Raw genomic sequence first — 19,280 nt, forward strand, 5'->3', positions numbered from 1 at the left:
ACTCATCAGCCTTTTGAAGAGATGCCTGGGCTTGCTCACATTTCCACTTTCAATTCACTCCTTAACCCAGGGGCTCCTAATGCTATTACCCAAATACGACGCTCCGTGCAACTGTCATTCAAAAACCTAGTAATTATGGAAGGTCACTGTTCTCATTTTTCCTGGTCTTCTGGACTGTTATCTGTTTGCTGTCCTGGTACTTTAACTGTTGTCTTATTTCCCGTAGCCTCATCATGTACAAGTCAAATTCATCACCTGTTATCTGCCACATTTTCTGCTCCTTGTTTCTCATGTCCACATCACCATTTACATACTCTTTCATGGTCAAAACATCAGCATTCTCTTTGATTCTCCTTCTCCACTGGTTGTCTCCCAACATACGTACATACATACATCACACACACACACACACAAACACACGCTCACTCTCTCTCTAAGCCTCATGTATCTGAACCAACTCTTTGCTCCACTGCCATCAGTCCCTTGACCTAGCTCTTCATCATATTTAGCCTGCCTTACTTCTGTGAATTTTGACATGAAATACTTCCCTGTAGTCACTTCGCTACACAATCATTCAACAATAGAGTCAGAATATGGTCATGCCAAACCCTGTGGCTCTCCAGTCCCACAGGCTGTATTTGAATCTTTCTTCTCTCTTGTCAGGTTTCGCTACTCACATCAAACAGATTGTCATTCCTTAGTTCAGCTGTAATTTTCCATGCCTCACATTTAGCAAGTGCTGTTTCCTTAGCCCAGTGTTTTCTGTACCTTTCCCTTGGGTGGAAAACTCTCCTCCTCTTTATGTTCCTGCAGTGCTTTGTAAATGCCTCAAGGATGGTGCCCCTGGTATTTTATTGCAATGGTCTATCACATGCCAGACCTCACCGCTCCACAGATTGAGAGCTTTAAATACATAGTAATATTTGCTCAAGAAGCATTCTCATTATGTAATGTCTTGAATTTCAAATCTAAGAAAGTGAAATAAAAATAATGTAGAAATAGGGCCACTAGGAATAGAAAGTTGTTTAGGGATGAAGAAGGATAGACATCAATAATACAACTGCTAATAAAACAGTAACTATAGTTTGTAAAAATGAGTAAAATATAATTTCATTTCTAGAACCCCACGTAGACCTATTGCAATACCCTGATGCTCTGTTAGAAGAGCAAGAATAATACTAGACAGACAGGGGTCCCATACAGTCTAATTCTTATAAGATAAATTGCAGCCTGTTATGAGTTTTTGAGATGGGTGTCATAAAAACATAGTGAATGTTATTGGACAAATGTATAAACCAAGAGAGAAAAATGGAAGATCAATTCTATGCAGAGGCAGAGGTGCCACAAATGATAGTGCAAGTATTGAGTGAGAATAAAGACCTATGTAGAAAAACATGAACACTACGAGAATGAAATGCATTGAGAAAATGAGCAAGTGATGGTGTATGATCTGCAAACCTGCTTGTCAGTTTTCATTATTTTCCAAGCTGTACTATGTCTTAAATGATATTCAAGTCTGTCTAATGTTTTCTGTGCTTGCCTCTAATGATCCTTATTTAAAAATTGGTTTAATTTTGGTAAAACCCTGCAAAGATTTCTTAAACGATCTGGCAAACTAGTACTAACATCTGTACATACATAAATTGAAATACATTCAAAATGCTATACAGTCTGTTATCACAGGAATTTTCAAACTGAGTTGAAAGCTTTTCAAAATATTAGAAAATATCCATGTAGTTGGGTAGCTAAAACTCAGTTTCTATATAAATATGAGCTAATGATTAAGTGTTAATTTTCATTAAAAATTCTCAGTTTTCCCAGAAAGTGTATTTTCTGGGAAAATAAACACGTGTGTGTGTGTGAGAATCAAGAGTGACAGTGCACTCAGGTTAAATCTACCATTCATTTCTAGCTTGCATGATTTTATTCATATTCTTTCTATGTTGGAAAAGAGTGATTCAGTTGAACAAAAGTCATTAGTTTTATTAAATCATCAACTCTAGATATAAATTTCCTTGGTTTTCTGTAGGAGCTCCCTCTTCTCTTTGCCTACCCTTGTACTTACATATCACTAGCAATGGAGGAGTTTCGGGACATAGACTTTGGAGAGAGGTCATAATCGCTGTCGGATCGATACAGGAAGGACTCCCGGCGTTGACTGTGGACAAAATTTGCTTGGAGAATTAGCCCAGATCCTGGGCTGGTCATGGGATCCAAGGGACTCCGTCCCGCAGATGTGCCATTGTCCACATCAAAACTGTAAAGGAAGGAGAAGGAATTATGTTGCTGTGAACATTCAAATGCATGTTGATATTTTCACAAAGCATTTACCTTCAGCTGAGGAACTGACAGTGGAATTAGCAGGAATCAAATTTATACCTAATTCCTGCCATTAAAATATGATTATGTGAAATACATAAAAGAAAAATACATTGACTTCACATTCTTATTTTCCTGGATACTCTTGTTAATCGACCAGATACAAGATATAGGTTTTTCCAAACTCAACTTCAGTTAAAAGGGAAACATTCTGCAAAAAATAATCTTCTAAGCACAAAATTCCTTTTGGAAAATAACAAATACACAGCAATTCATTAAATATTTGAATTCAATTCAACAAATGCCCATGTTGTGCCCAATGCTGTTCTCCCAAGCCTGGGCTTCTCTCGCCACACTCCTACCCTACTACATTTATCTGAGCATTAATTTCTGTCGTACCCACTTCCTTCCATCCCTACTACCAATATTTTAAATTCAGGTCTCCATCGAATTTCACCTATATTATTATAACAACCCTTATATTAGTGTCTTGAATCCATTTTCTACTGTCATTCTTCAGTTTAAAGCTTTTTAGTAACTTACTATTGCCCTCAAGATGAAGTCAAAATTTATTTTCTAGACTGCCAGTCTAACCATCTGCCCTCAATTACAATTAGTTGCCTGTCCAGCCTCAATTTGCAGCACTCATCTACTGGGTACTTCAAACTCAAGTCATATTGAAGTATGATCTCCTTATCACAGGCTATCACCATCTAACTTCCTGCTCTCCTAATTACTCAACCCTCCTTTTCCCTGTCTAATTGTCACTTATCCTTGAGACTTAGCCTGCACTTGAAAGGCTCCCCTGGTACATCAGAGCTTTATGAAAGGCCCTCTTCTCTATGCTCCCAAGACACTTTCTCACTCCCTAATGACAGAATTTATAATGAATTGAAAATGTTTTGCACCCAGTCTCCATTCCTAGACTGTGAGCTCTCTACGAATGGAGACTCTGAGTATTCTTGGCACTTTGAAAACCATGCACAAGTGGCTTGAGTAAATGATTAAACGAATAAAAGACACTGTGCTCAGCAATACATATTTCAGAGCTGGGAAAAAATAACTACACACACAGTTCTTAACGTCATAGTCCTTATAATCTAGATAAACTTTCCACAAGGAACCTTTCTAGTGAAACATCAACCAGTATTAAAATAGTCACCTTTCATGTGTTCTTAGGTGAGGAGGGTGATAGCTTAGGACAGCCCAGCAGGTGTGTGGCTTTTTTTTTTTTTTTTTTTTTTTTTTTTGAGATGGAGTTTCACTCTTGTTACCCAGACTGGAGTGCAGTGGCGCGATCTTGGCTCACCGCAACCTCCACCTCCCAGGTTCAAGCAATTCTCCTGCCTCAGCCTCCCGAGTAGCTGGGACTACAGGCTCATGCTACCTGCCTAGCTAATTTTTGTATTTTTAGTAGAGACAGGGTTTCACCATGTTGACCAGGATGGTCTCGATCTCTTGACCTTGTGATCCACCTGCCTTGGCCTCCCAAAGTGCTGGGATTATAGGCATGAGCCACCGCACCTGGCCTGGCATGTGGTTTTAAAGAAAAAATTGTTGAATTAATAAACATGTGAATTCAAGTGTTGCTGTCATTAACATTTTCCCCATTAGAATCTTTATCCAAACTATTAACTAGCTAATTTTAAAACATTCATTTATTTTCTTTATTGCAGTTATTAATAAATAGAGTTATGACCCTAAGATTGGAAGATGTTTCATAGGTCACTTTTGAATCTACAATCAAATAACAGTGGCTCCAAAACAATCCATCAAGTAAACAGAAGAGGAAAAACTTATCATCAAGCTTGACCAGTTGTAAATATGTTTTTCCCATTTAAAATTTTCTTAGAATTGTGTCACTTTGTAGATATATTTATTTGGTTCAGGAAGGACAATGAGAGATTATCCAGTTGAACAGACTCACTTTACAGACAAGGATACCAGGTCCTAGAAAAGTTAATTGACCAGTCACTAAGCTAACTGTATTGAATCATCGATTGTTCCTAAAGTCCTTCTAGCTCTACTGCATAACTATACAAACCACAAATATATATGTCATCCAAACAAGGGACTTCTGTTTCACCAGAATAGGATAGGCACGTATGTACGTAGGACCTTGGCAATTCGCAGGAAGGCTGGAAAGGGAGGATGGTCTCTAATTATTCAATAGACATACATTAGGGACCTTCAGCAAACTCTCCTTGGATATGCTTAAATAGGCATTTATTAAGCACCTACTATGAGTGCATTAAGACACAAAAATAAAGGACGAATGATTAACTCAGGCTGGGATATCTGAGAAGTTTTCACAGAGAGTAGTACTTAAGAAGGTTTTTGAAGGTGTTTAGTATACAACTGGTAGACGTTAAAAACTTCTGAATAATGGGAGTTTGGCAAAGTAGATTTCTCTTCTAAGAAAATAGCCATGACAGCTTATCAGCATGAGGAGGACCTAGGAATGTGAATACCTATAAAAATGTTTATGTCTATTTCACTTGAATATCAAGATATTCTTATTGCTAAATTAAAAACAGAAAATACCCTCTCCTTCCTGTCTGCAAACAGAAATGTAAGAGATACAGAAGTGTGGGTTTTGGTTTAGTTTTTTTCATTTCAATTGAGTAAATGCCAAATTTGTAAAAATTAGTAATTTTGTCTTTAATTATATTTTTTCCAATTAAATTAAGCAAGTCTTAACTTACAGAGACACTCCACTATAAGTCTTGAAACAAATATTGCTAAATATCTTGTCACTTAGATATTTAAGATATTTTTAAATCTTAAAACTTTTAAGCCATAATATTACCACTAAAACCAAAACATTTATTAGTAGGTCAGAAAGTGCTTGATATAAGATATTCTAGGAGCTTTGATACTTTTCTTTGTATGTTGTCATATAAAAATTTGTCCACTAGATGGAGACCATTTTCTTAAACAAGGAAACTATTTTCCCCTAAAAGGTTAAATAACCTTAAAGGCCTAAATTATCTATTTCTTAAGGACTCAGGAAGACAACCCTTTAAATGACATCTAAAAAACAAGATTCACAATGTATAGTAATTATCGATTTTGATAACATTACATTAATCTAATATCAGTATTAGCTTTACAGACATTGAGAATGAAGATCTAAAAATAGTGACTGATATTTTATTGGACTTTTACATTAAAAAAAAGAAACTTGAGAAGACTAAATTGAATTTCCATGACAAATCACTGAGTACTTACTATGTTGGAGTAAAGTAACATGAGCATCAATAATAGTCTGGGGTTTCACTCTAAATTTTGGCACTACAAGTTTTCTCAGAATACTGTTTGTTTTGGGAAGTGAACCTAGGGTCCGAGGTCATTTGCATAATTGATTTCCATTATATTTAATGCTCTTACAATCAAAATTAATTATCAAGAAAAAGTAATATTACTGAGACTTTCTAGTCCGAAGTATTAGCAAATGTCAGCATTAGTGAATGCCCTTACAGAAAAACAGACTTTGTATTATGAAAATATTCATTGAATTAACTTTTACATTTTGTCCTATGTCCTTAGATCAGCACTTGAATAAGTACAGATATACTAAACATAGTCCTTTTCTAGAAAGCACTAAAGTCTAGTTATGTCAATAGAACATCAAGCAACCAGAGAAAATAAAAGCAACAAAATGGGTGACATCTGTATTAAATAGTATATAAATACTAAAACACGAAGTTGTATTACAAAGGCAAGCAGAATATGTGATGTAGACAATGAGTGTAAAGGGAATTTAGGAAGTTGAAGGATGTTCCTCTTTGAAGGAGAGTTAAAAGATGTCCAGGCAGAGTAGAGCTGGGGTTGGGTGTGGAGGCCATCCAGCAAAAGTAAACCCACAAAAGCAAACCCATGCAGGAATGAGTAAAGCATGCGTACAAAACAGGACATGTAGTGTCTGGCTCAGTTTGAAGCTTAGTATTAAAGAATAGTGGGGACCTACAAAAATGGCAATTTTGTACAATTCAACCTAATAGGTCGGGCTGGATGTGTTTATGGAAAGCTGGGCCAAGGAGTGTCAGCAGAAGCTTGTTATAAAGACATATGTGGAAACACCCAAATCAACTTTTAACACTGAAATCTCAGGAATAACAAGAGCGAAACTCCAGCCTGGATAACTCCAGCCTGGATAACGAGAGCGAAACTCTGTCTCAAAAAAAAAAAAGTAGAAAACAGAGTAAAGGCTGAGCACAGTAGCTCATGCCTGTAATTCCAGTACTTTGGGAGGCACAGGTGGGAGGATCGCTTAAGCCCAGGAGTTCGAGGTTACAGTGACTATGATTGTGTCACTGCACTCCAATGTAAGCGACAGGGCAAGACTCTGTCTCAAAAAACAAAAAACAAAAAACAAAAAAACAAAAACAGGGTAGAAAGCAACAAAGAAAAATAAATGTATTAACCACAAGAGGACCCCCAAAAAGGCTTGTTCATTAAATACTTCAAATATTAGAACTAGAAAGTTTGCCTTGAGAGAGGTTCGTTATAGATTTTAAAAGGCAGTACATTTTCACTTGGTAGGTAGTAAGTTAACCGAGAATTAGACCACTTACTTAACTTTCTGAAAGGTAGCCTAATTAGTCAGTTTGGGCTGAAATTATAGATGCCTTCAAATAAGCTACTTATTTTTGAAACATAATTTTATTAACAATCCACATTGTGGTATTACGAATAAAACAAGAAGGTGATGAAGGATAAGGTAGCCCTAACCTTAGATGCTGGTATCAAATGATCAGTTGTGAATTTTCCAAGGACATTCTTTAGAAAACAATTGGATGTGGTGAATTCTCTTTTGACTCACAGCCAATTAGATGGAGCCCAAGCAAAAATTTAGCAGAAGTTTGAAAAAGTAACTAAAGGATTGGGGAGACTAAAAATAACCAAGTATAAGGATGACGCTGACAATAACAATAATGTTAATAATAACAAAACTTCTGGAACACTTTCCATGTTCCAGGCACTGTGCTTTGCATACATTATCTCACTGAATCCTCACAATAACCCTTTGAAGTAGGCACTGTATTTTCCATTTGACCATGGGGAATCTGAGGCATAGACAAGTGACTCTATGTTAAGTAGTATGTTCAAGCTCGTAAGTGGGTTTTAAACTCAAGCTGTCTGATTCGAAAGCTGGGGAGAATAGACTCTGTTTACATCTCTATTATGAAGTTTCCCACTAATCATTAAAAAAATACAAGAACACCTTTTAGCTTCCTCACCTGTATGGAACTTCTGAAAGTAACATTCTGGTTAACTTACAGGTGATGCATGCAAAGGCTAATTCTGAGACTAAGTTTTCCTATGGGGCCGGGTGTGGTGGCTCATGCCTGTAATCCCAGCACTTGAGGAAGCTAAGGCTGGTGAATTACTTGAGCCCAGGAGTTTAAGGCTAGCCTGGGCAACATGTCAAAACTCCATCTTTACAATTAAAATTAGCTGGGTGTGGTAGTGCTCACCTGTAGTACCAACTACCCTGGAGGCTGAGGAAGGAGGATCACCTGAACTTAGGAGGTCAAGGCTGCAGTAAGCCACGATTGTGTCACTGCACTGCAGCCTCGGTGACAGAGCGAGATTCTGTCTCAAAAAAAAAAAAAAAGAAAAACATTTTCATATGACCCAACATTTTGGAATTTGCCAAATCCCCAGATTTTTCTAATTTTGGACATAACAGTAGGTTGTAAAAAAGTCTTTGCTGTAACCCATTTCGTGGGTTTCTTTACAGAGTTTGAGATTTCATTTGGAATTAAGGAAGGGTCAGTGGGTCTGCAAAATGCCTTAGCAAATGGAATTGAGGTGCTTTCTTGTTCCACATGTTTGCTTCCCTTAAAGCAATTCAAGGATGCACACATTTCTTAAAAGAGATAACTTTGCCAGAAGGCAGTTTTGGAGGAGGAATGATGTAGCTGTATATGGTCCCCTATGAGGGGGCAGTAAGAGTAATGGCCAGCTGGCCTGCTGCATTCAGCAGTATTAAAGTGTCTGTGTGACTAGCACTATTCAGACCATTTACTCCACAGACCCATCCCTTTCTATGGAACCAGCCCCCTGCAAAAAACAAAGAGAAATCAGACAAACTACCCAATGAACAAATACTCCCAGTTCTCCACACTGTTCCATGTCAGTGGAACCACTGGATGGTAACACAGTTCCAATCTACCTTTCATCCATGTTCTCCACTGCTCCCATATTTTGTGTCTACTGACCTTGTAGTTGTTTGTCTGCTGAAGGTCATTTCTCATCTTTTCTAGCCTTTTGCTAGACACTGCTTCCCTAGTTTAAATCTTTTTCGATTTATTTTTTGACCATGATATGGGCCCTCTCCTGAGCCAGGGTCCTGCTACCATGCTGAATAAATAGCTCCCCTCATCTAGCGTAGCCATCTGGACCTTATACTCAGCACTGACCCCCAGTATGAAGCCCAAAGGGAGTGGGACAATGAGGGTCTCAGTGGAGCGGCTGCTAAGAAACCCCTATCAAAAGCAGCTCCCAATACTGAAGCATCTACGAAGGCCTCTCACAGGGAAGACGTTGCTGAATGCCACTGGGAACCCTGGGAGCCATCACTGAAGCCAGGGCCAGCTGAGAGCTGCTTTTTTTTTGCTACATATTAAAAACAATGGCACATAGAAAACATAGACCTACCAAAAATGTTCCTGTTAAGACATTTATTTAGGAGTTAGAAAACATGGGTTAAATTTCAAATCTTGGTTCAGCCACTTCCTCCTTGCAGGCTCTAGGGCAAGTTACTGTAGTTTTCTAGGCTTTCACTGCTGATAAAGATAATTACAGTACCTAGCTCTAGGGCTATTACAAGGATTAGAAGAGAAAACGTTTGGAAAGTATTTACCACATTCCCTGGCAGCTAGTACATTCCCATTATTTAGTAGCTATTGTTTTTCACTTTTATTACTCTTTATCTTCCAGGGGGATCGTCCACCTAGGTCATTCTCTTTAACTGAGTCATTCATTTTACTTGAACACATGGCTTTGGGAAGAACCTAAAGGGAGAGATGAAAGAGGAAGAGAACTGAGGGTCAAATCACCTGAATCAATGGCAATCAATGAGATAACAGATGATGGAGCCAGATTGCTCTAAGTTTCAGCTGCTTTTATGTCTCCACCCAACTCCATAATTCCTGTGTGATAACATCCTGGGAGGGTGGAGACTGCTGATTTCTTTTCTAGATATTCCTCACTGAAGAGAAAGAACAATTTACTACTAGGAATTGTGGAAGGCTTGGAGGTCCCAACAGCCTAGGTGGGGCTCCAGCTGAATATAATGAGCAGAAACAGTCCTTCAGACCTCAGGTCCCCAGACACAGGGTGTAGCTTGGGGACCTCAGGTCACAATTATACTGCTGTTTATATTCCTGCACCACACTCTCCCCTGTATATTGTAGCTCATGCTGTTGGCCACACATTGGAATCCATTTTGATGCTCTGCCACTCAAAGTGAGGGGAGGCATACCCCTGAGTTTAAGGAGAGAGTAACTGGAACTGGATGATTGCATACATTTTTCCCTCTTTATAATATTAAATGTTTTACCCATTATTATCAATATCACAGGGTTATGAAACTTGTTTCTAATCAATACCAGTGATAGTTCTCTATTGAAAATTTCCCTGCAGGTCAAATAGCTTCTCTAGGGTAAACAAAATAATGATTTGCAAAATTCACCATTTTAATATTTACTTTGCTCTGATTATCTATGGAGAAGAGACTGTAGAAACTAGCATTTTACAGTGATATGCACAGATGGCAATCTTTCCCAATCAATCAAAAAACTACATATTAAATTTAAATAGGATACCCTGAGAAGGCATGATATTTAGCTACTTTATAAGATTTCACCATTAAATCATACTACATATGTTAGCTTGCACAATACATATATTTGCACAGAGTTAAGATAAGATGAAAACAAAGGGTAAAATGTGTCTGTTCTTAATCTTTTATAAACAAAAGCCTGGGGCTGGGCATGGTGGCTCACACCTGTAATTCCAGCACTTTGGGAGGCTGAGGTGGGTGGACTGCTTGAGCTCAGGAGCTCAACCAGCCTGGGCAACATGATGAAACCCTGTTTCCACAAAAAATACAAAAATTAGCCAGGCATGGTGGCACAGGCCTGTGGTGCTGACGCAGGAGAGTCGCTTGAGCCCAGGAGATTGAGGCTTCAGTGAGTCTCGATCATGCCACTGCACTCCAACCTAAGCAACACAGTGGGATACTGTCTCATACACACACCCCACACACACACCCACACGCACAGCCTGGCACAAAGATGAAGCGTATATGCTTATTTATGAGTAAAATATTATGTGGTATCTGGAAATATACAATACTTTTTTCTGGCTTGTCAGTGACACTCCCAAGTAATATAGAGCAATAAAAAGATTCAAGATGGAAATGACAGCATGAGTTTGATGTCTGAACTGTAAATGATGGAGGATAAGGTGGACTTGCTTAGCACGTTTTTGACACAATGACGTGGTAAAAGGCCAATTTTTCTGAAAAGTATTAGGCCAGTGTTACGGAATGAATCTTGTTTCCCCCAGAATTCATATGTTGGAGCCCTAACCCCCAATGTGACTGTATTTGAACATAGGGCCTGTTGGGTGATAAAGGCTAAATGAGGTCATATGGATGAGGCCCTAATCCAATAGGGCTGGTATTCTTCTAAGAAAAGAGAGAGACACAAGAGTATTTTCTCTTTACCACATGAGGACAGAGTGAGAAAGCAGCCATCTGCATATAGGAAGAGCCCTCTGCAGGAATCAAATCAGCCAATCTTGGTCTTGGACTTCCCAGCCTTCAGAATTGTGAGAAAATTTCTGGTTAGGCCACCAGTCTATGGTATTTGGTTATGCAGCCTGAGTTGACTAAGACAACCAGAAAGCCCCAACCAAAACTTGTTTTACTTGAGGTTTATAGATTATGTTTTAATGATTATTTTTAAGAAAAATTTTCTTAATTGAAACTCTCCCTAAGAAAGCATCTCAAATTATTGCCAAGACCAATGCCATGAAATTTTCCCCCTAAATTTTCTTCTAGGTTTACAGCTTCAGGTCTTACAATTCAGTCCTTTGAGCTGATTTTTGTATACAGTTTAAGATAAGGGTTTAATTTCACTCTTTTGCATATGAATATCCAGTTTTCCCAACACCATTTGTTCAAGACTTTTCGTTCTTCATTGCATATTGTGGGCACCTTTGTCAAAGATCAGTTAACTGTATATATGTGGGTTTATTTCTGGGCTCTATTCTGTCCTATTAGTTTTATTATTTCTTTATGCCAGTAGCACACTGCTTTGATTACTGTCATTTAGTAATATGTTTTGAAATTAGGATGTATGAGACCTCCAGGTCGGTTGTTCTTTTTCAAGATTGTTTTGGCGTTTCACAGTCTTTTGTGGTTTCTTGTGAATTTGAAGATTGCTTTTCTATTTCTATAAAAAATACCACTGGAATTTTTGTGGAGATTTTATTGGATAGTGGATATTTTAATAATATTAAGTTTTCTAATCCATGGCAGCATCAAAGCATAAGCAAAAATAGGCAAGTGGGACTACATCAAAATAAAAAGTTTCTGCACAGCAACGGAGAAAAGATAGTGAAAAGGCAACCTATAGATTAGAAGAAAATATTTGCAATCCACATATTTGATGTGATGTTAATATCCACAGTACATAGGTGCTCCTACAACTCAATAGGAAAACCTCCAAAACCCAATTGAAATCCCTCAAAATTAAAAAATAAAACACCAACTATTAACAGAGTAAACAGATAACTTACAGAATGGGAGAAAATGTTGCAAATTATATTATCCAACAAAGTTCTAATATCTAGAATCTACAAGAACTTAAACATTCAAGCGAAAACCAAACAACCCCATTAAAAAGTGGGCAAAGGACATAAACACTTTTCAAAAGAAGGCATACATGTGGCCAATAAGCACATGAAAAAATGCTCAAAATCACTAATCATTAGAGAAATACAAATCAAAATGACAATGAGATACCATTTCATACCACTCAGAATGGCTATTACTAAAAAGTCAAAAAATAACAGATGCCGGCAAGGTTGCAGAGAAAAGGAAACGCTTATATACTGCTGGTTAGAATGTAAATTATTAATACTTCAACCATTGTGGAAAGCAGTGTGGTGATTCCTCAAAGAACTAAAAACAGAACTACCATTCAATTCAGCGATCACACTACTGGGTATATGCCAAAAGTAATAGAAATCATTTTACTATAAAGATACATGCATGTATGTGTTCACTACAGTAATATTCCCAATTGCAAAGACATCTAATCAAACTAGATGTTCATCAATGATAGACTGGATAAAGAAAATTTGGTACATATATACCATGGAATACTATGCAGCCATATAAAAGAACAAGATCATTTTCTTTGCAGGAACATGGATGGAGCTGCAGGCGATTATCTTTAGCAAACTAATGCAAGAAAAGAAAACCAAAGATTGTGTGTTTTCACTTATAAGTGGTAACTAAATAATGAGAATACATGGACGGAAAGAGAGGAACAATAGACACTGGGGCCTACTTGAGGGTGGACGGTGGGAGGAGGGAGAGGAGCAGAAAAAAAAATACCAACTGTCAGGTACTATGTTTACTACCTGGGTGACAAAGTAATATATACACCAAATCCTCAAGTCACAAGTTTACCTACGTAACAAAGTTGCACATGTACCCCAGAACCTGAAATAAAAGTTAAAATATTAAGAAAAGAAACAAGCAAAGAAAAAAACCCAAGGTGGAGTTGGGGAGTTTCTGTATTTATTTATTGTTTCTATGATACAGAGCAACTAAAATTGCTTTAATAAGCCCACCTTGAAGCACTGATATTTTAATGATGGGCCCCGCTACTTCTCCAGCCACCCACCCACATTTATTCTTTATATTGCAGATAGAGTGATCCTCCTAAAATGTATGCCCAGTCCCTGCAAGTTCCTGCTCACTATCCCATAATGGTATCCTATTTTATTCAGAGTAAATACTACGCCTTCTTAAAGGTTTAAGGCCCTCAGTGACCCGGGCCCCTGGTCCCTCTCTAATCTCATCTTTACCTACATCTCTTCCTCTTGTTCACTTTGCTCAGCTTCTTGGCCCCTAGCTGTCCTTGAAGCACCTGTGCATACTCCCTCCTCAGGGCCTTTGGATTTGCAGTTCTCCTTGCCTGGCTTTTTTTTTCTTCAGATATCAACTCCATGTTACCTTCACGAGATATTCCTATGCCAGCCTATTTAAAACTGCTGCCCCTAACCTCCCAGGCTTTTTTTTTTTTTTTTTTTTAAAAGACCTTCCTTACTTTTAATTTTTCTCCATAGCATTCAACAGCCTCTGATGAACTTCATTTTTTACTCATTTTATCATTTTACTTACATCATTAAATAGATCCACAAGCGCAGAGTATTTTTTTTTTAAATCTACTTTGTTCATTAATGTGTCCCCAGCAGATACAACAGTGCCTCACATGTATGAGTTGCTCAATAAATATTTGTATTGGGAATACATGGATATCTTTAGACACAGCACTATTTTTTCTATCCTGGTTATCATTCCATGGTTATCTGTGCAGCTCTGCTTCAAATAAACTTCATTGTCATTTTTTAATTTAGCTAGGAATTGGTCACTTATTTAAAGAAAGAGGCCTATCAATTAATGAAATTGTTAGTACATTTATAGAAATAATCTGGAACTCAGAAGGTATTTTAATGGGGGTTATTTTGAATATCATCCTGTTTGAACACCAGTCAACCATGCAATCAGGGGTGGGATCTAGGTTTTGTGGTGCATGAAGGTTATACAATTATAAGAGTCCACTTTCCGAAAAATAATACAAAAACATCTTAGGTTTTCGAATTTTATAAAACCTAAAACTATGCGCAGCTGCAAGTACCCCTTCGTCTTAGAACTTGAAAGGGAACCAGGCCAGTGAGAAGCTCTTAGCTTGATCTTCATTAGTTTCACATAGGCTTGCATCTGAGGCAATTACATATCAGGAAAGGATAAGAAAAACAATTGCATTGGTGAAAATAAAAATGTAGCACTTATCTCTTTTTTTTTTGAGATGGATTTTTGAGTTGCCCAGGCTAAAGTGCAATGGTGCGATCTCAGTTCACTGCAACCTCTGTCTCCTGGGTTCAGGTGATTCTCCTGCCTCAGCATCCTGAGTAGCTGGGATTACAGGCATGTGTCACTATGCCCAGCTAATTTTGTATTTTTAGTAGAGACAGGGTTTCTCTATGTTGGTCAGGCTGGTCTCGAATTACCGACCTCAGGTGATTTGCCCGCCTCAGCTCCCCAAAGTTCTGGGATTACAGGAGTGAGCCACTGTGCCCAGTCGCACCTTATATTATTTTAAAAGGCAAATTATTATTAGTTTTTTCTTCATTCCTTTTTTCTCTTTCCCTCCCTCCCTATCATCTCCTTCTCCCCTTCCCTTCCCCCCATCCCCCTCCCTCTCTTGCTTTCTCTTTTCAGTATCCAAATTTCAAAGCTTACTCATATTTCTCAAAATTCTTGTTATTTGCACATGTTTATTTTTCCCAGATCATTGAGTGTCACCTAGTCCTGGGGAATGGAGAGTGATTCCACTAGGTCAGATATTGAACCCACTTTGAAGAGGGGTGATCTTCAAACCATAGCTGTCTCCCAAGATATTATAATTTTCTTTTTGAGGGATGGGTTTTAAAAATGTGATCCTCAATCACATTCCTGGCTATCTGGGTATTTAGACTTATTAAAAATTAATCTCCAAAATATTTTATTGAATAAATAAGAATTGAATGATAAATCCTGTGTAGAACTACTTAGCCTTAAAATATTATATATTAAATATGTTAAATAAGTCTAGGTAAGATTATAATACAAAAAAAGTAATAGTTCTATCATAATTACTTTTAAAAATATAACTTAATTCTGATTATTTTAGACTAATGGATATGAAAACTCATATACCATGTTTTTCCTCTGGGCTCACATTCTCCATCAAACAGGTCAGGAAGCCATTCACCAGCCCTACTATTAAATCTATTTTGGAGAAGTGGTATTATTCAGTTTCCAACGTCAACAATCCAAACAGACACGTTTTCTGCTTTAATGGGGGTTGAGTGAATGGAAAAGGGCTTCAGAGGGTTGTGTGGCCTGAATTACAATTTGTTTTCAGTCTTACTGAGGCAAAGCAATGATAAGAATATTATCTTATGATGAACATAAACAATCACTCTCCTCTGCAATTCTTTTAAAATATATAGTGGAGAATAAAAGAGATCCATCTCATTACTTGTCTCATTGTATAATAAGTACACTGAGATTAGCTCTCTCTCATGATTTCTTATATTGGGTGAATTATGTATGGTTAAAAATTATCTTTTAAAGGTTTTAAGATATTGGATGGGCTACCACAGAGGCAGCAGGATCTACTTCAACAATGATATTGTAGAGTGAAGAAATATGTTTCCTTGAAATAGAATCTTGGCTGAAGACAAAATGACCTTGGAAAAGCATAGAATTAAATAATCAGGACTGTGAATGTAAGAAATTCTGCTGGCTGTCTGCCATATTCCATTCTCTGACTGTTCCTGGGCATACAAGTTCTCATTTCTATGTCTTCCTTGCAATTAGATTTGGCCAAGTGATTAGATGTGAGCAGAAATATTGCATGCCACTTTCAGGACTGGTTCATAGCTCCTCCCACATGTCCATCTTGATGTTCTTTTTCTGTCAGCTGGATGCTGAAGATGCTGATGCATGAAGGATGGTAGAAACAGAAGGTGGGAGAATCCTGGTCCATGACTAAGAGCAAGGAGAGCGGCCTTATCCTCCTAAACACCATCCTAGAAAGCTATGTGATGAAGAATGACTTGTTTTTAAGTCATTTAATTTTGGGGGTTTATTTGTCAGCATAATAACATTCAATACACTACATTACATCAAAGTAGACTGTCAGTACTGAAAGTATGTTAAACTCTCAAATGTTTCACAATCTATCTCTGGCCCAAGTGAAACCATCTATGTCTTCACTTCTACCACTTTCGCACTTCATTTAGGTTTTTTATTCCCTTGATCTTCTGTGGTTACAGGTATTTTCATCAAGACATTTCTCATTATCTAAGTGCTTAAGAGGTGTTAGAGAATAAGTCTATAATTATTACACACTGTTGTGATTGTTGTGTAATGCAAAAGCCAGTCCGGTTCTGCACCGTCTTAACAACAATCAGTAAAGTTACAGAGGATCAGTTCAAGTGTGAACCTGACACATGAATCTGTCTCTGGATTACAGAAGACATCCAGGATCAAGAGTAACCAACACTCAGGATTTACAACTGTGCTTTACTTGAGCCAATGAGATTTCAGAAGTACCAGATCAAACGAGGCTTGCCTTAAGACTGACAACAAAAATAAAAATAGACAAATGGGACTGTATTAAACATAGCAAAGGAAACAATTAACAGAGTAAAAAGACAACATGTTAAATAGTAGAAAATATTTGCAAACTATTCATCTAACAATGGACTAATATCCAGCATATGCTAGGGACTCAAGTTAACAGCAAAAACAAAGCAAAACAAAACCCAAATAATCCCATCACAAAGTGGACAAAGGACATGAATAGACATTTCTAAAAAGAAGACATACCAACAGGTATACAAAAGTGCTCAATATTACTAATCATCGGGGAACTACAAATCAAAACCACAATGAGGTATCTTACCTTAGAATGGCTATTATCAAAAGACAAAAAAATAATACATGCTGGTGAGGACATGGAGAAAAAGGAATTTAGTGGGAATATAAATTAATATGGCCATTATGGAAAACAGCATGGAGATTTCTCAAAAAACTAAAAGTAGAACTATTATACAATCCAGCAATCCCCCTACTGGATATTTATCTAAAGGAAAAGGAAAGGAAATCTGTATGTCAGAGGGATACCTGAACCCTCATGCTTATTGCAGCACTATTCACAATAGCTAATACATGGAATCAACCAAAATATCCATCAATTAACAAACGGATAAAGAGAACGTAGTGTGTCTGTGGCCATACCACCCTGAACGTGCCCGATCTTGTCTGATCTCGGAAGCTAATCAGGGTTGGGCCTGGTTAGTACTTGGATGGGAGACGGCCTAGGAATCCCAGGTCCTATAGGCTTTAAGAAATAAACAAATAAATAAAAAGTAAAAAAAATAAAAAGAAAATGTATTGTGTATACATACACACACACAATGGAATACTATTCAGCCAAAAAAAGAATAAAATCCTGTCATTTTCAGCAACATGGATTGAACTGAATGTTAAGTGAAATAAGCAAGGCATAGAAACACAAACATGGCATGTTCTCATTCATAAGTAGGTGTTAAAAAAAGTTATCTCAGGAAGGTAACAGAATGATAGTTGCCTGAGTCTCAGAGGAGGAGGGGAATGAGGAGAGATTGCCTAATATATGAAAACATAGAGTTAGATGGAAGAAATAAGTTACAGCGTGTGATAGCAGAGTTGGGAGACTATAGTTAAGAATAATGTATTAAATATTTCAAAATAGCCAGAAGAAAGTAATTGAAATTATTCCAATACATAGAAATGCTAAATGCCCAAGGTGATAGATACCCAAAATAATTTGACTTGGTCATTATACATTCTATGCGTGTAACAAAATATCCCATTATCTTATGTACAAATATTGTGAATCAATTATTTTAAAGTTATGTTAAAAAACAAAAAACTAGGCTTGTCTTATTCAAGATGGTATTGCAAAACAAAATGACATTTTGAATGTGCACATTTCTAGGGAAATGGTTGAGAGCCTATAGAAAAATTCTTGAAATATTTCACAGTTTATCCAAACCCGGACTAGAACCACTCTTCACTGTTGTCTAGCTCATTTGCAATGGAATCAGGGTGAGTTGGTTCAGACTGGGAATGTTGCAGATTGGATCAGATGCCTAAGACCATTCCTGTTCTGAACTCATAGACTAAATGCCCTCCTAGAGCCAAATGTTCCTCTCTGGAAGGAAAGGATATTACCTGGGGCATCCTCTTGCTGATATAGCACTCTCCTAAAATTTCAGCTCTCCCTCTCTGAGCTTCAGTGTATTTCTGGTATAAGAAATATTACATTGCCACCTTAGATATCAAACTCAAAGGATGACTAGATCCTGAGGGTGACAGAGTAGGTCACAGAAAAGAGTCGCCTATCCATTCCACAAATGCTCATCAACTACCTACTCTCACCAGCCTGGGAGGAATCATGAAGTTCATTGAGAAGACATAAGGATGGTAGTAGTCACATTGATCTTTGTTCCAAAATTAAGTTGGGATTTTCTTTACCCTCAGAATGACCAAATTCATGGTGAGGCTGTTCATAAATCCTGTTGACTTGCCAGGTCCATAGCACGCTGTTTTCTAAAGGCATTTAACCTCTTCTCTAATCATCTCAAGTTGAGAAGCAATGTTCTTTGCTGACCCTCTTTAACATTAACTATGTTCTCAAATTTAAAAAAGTCAAGTTTTACTTCTTCAGTCATTAAAATTCTTCTCATTTTTATGAAATAATATTTTTCAAATATTTGAATACATTCATCCATTTTTGGGCCACTTCATCTATTTTCTGGATAGATTATGACATTCAACTATGTGTATTTTCTTTCTTTTTTCTTTTTTTGTAGAATTTATTCCACATAATCTTGGCTTCCATTTTATTTCCCACTTATCCTCCTTTAAAAAATGAGTCCAAAATGGCACACAGAACTTTTTCAATGAGGAGTCCAAAATGGCACACAGAACTCTAAGCACAGTGTAAACAAGGCCATCTCTAATGAGAAAGCCATTCAATTCAGCAAAGATTTTTCCAACCAGCTATACGGTCATGCCAGAATCCTCAGATTTAGTGTTTCCTATTAGCAACTGT

The 19,280-nt window shown here is 37.4% G+C and overlaps 1 protein-coding gene and 1 pseudogene across 11 annotated transcripts in view; one reads left to right on the forward strand and one right to left on the reverse strand.

Annotated features, from left to right (window-relative positions):
* Positions 1-19,280, reverse strand: part of PDE4D (phosphodiesterase 4D) — a 1,389,427-nt gene that overhangs the window by 253,092 nt on the left and 1,117,055 nt on the right. For all 11 annotated transcript variants that reach the window (XM_012457267.2, XM_012457266.3, XM_012457271.2 and 8 more), the window contains one exon: positions 2,066-2,257. In XM_012457267.2, the coding sequence (XP_012312690.1) occupies positions 2,066-2,257 (192 nt within the window). The remainder of the gene's footprint in view (positions 1-2,065; positions 2,258-19,280) is intronic.
* On the forward strand, positions 17,406-17,524 carry LOC135274939 (5S ribosomal RNA; annotated as a pseudogene).

The sequence above is a fragment of the Aotus nancymaae genome, unplaced genomic scaffold (genome assembly GCF_030222135.1).
Source record: "Aotus nancymaae isolate 86718 unplaced genomic scaffold, 86718_ANA_hifiasm-v0.15.2.pri h1tg000014l, whole genome shotgun sequence".
NCBI lineage: Eukaryota > Metazoa > Chordata > Mammalia > Primates > Aotidae > Aotus > Aotus nancymaae.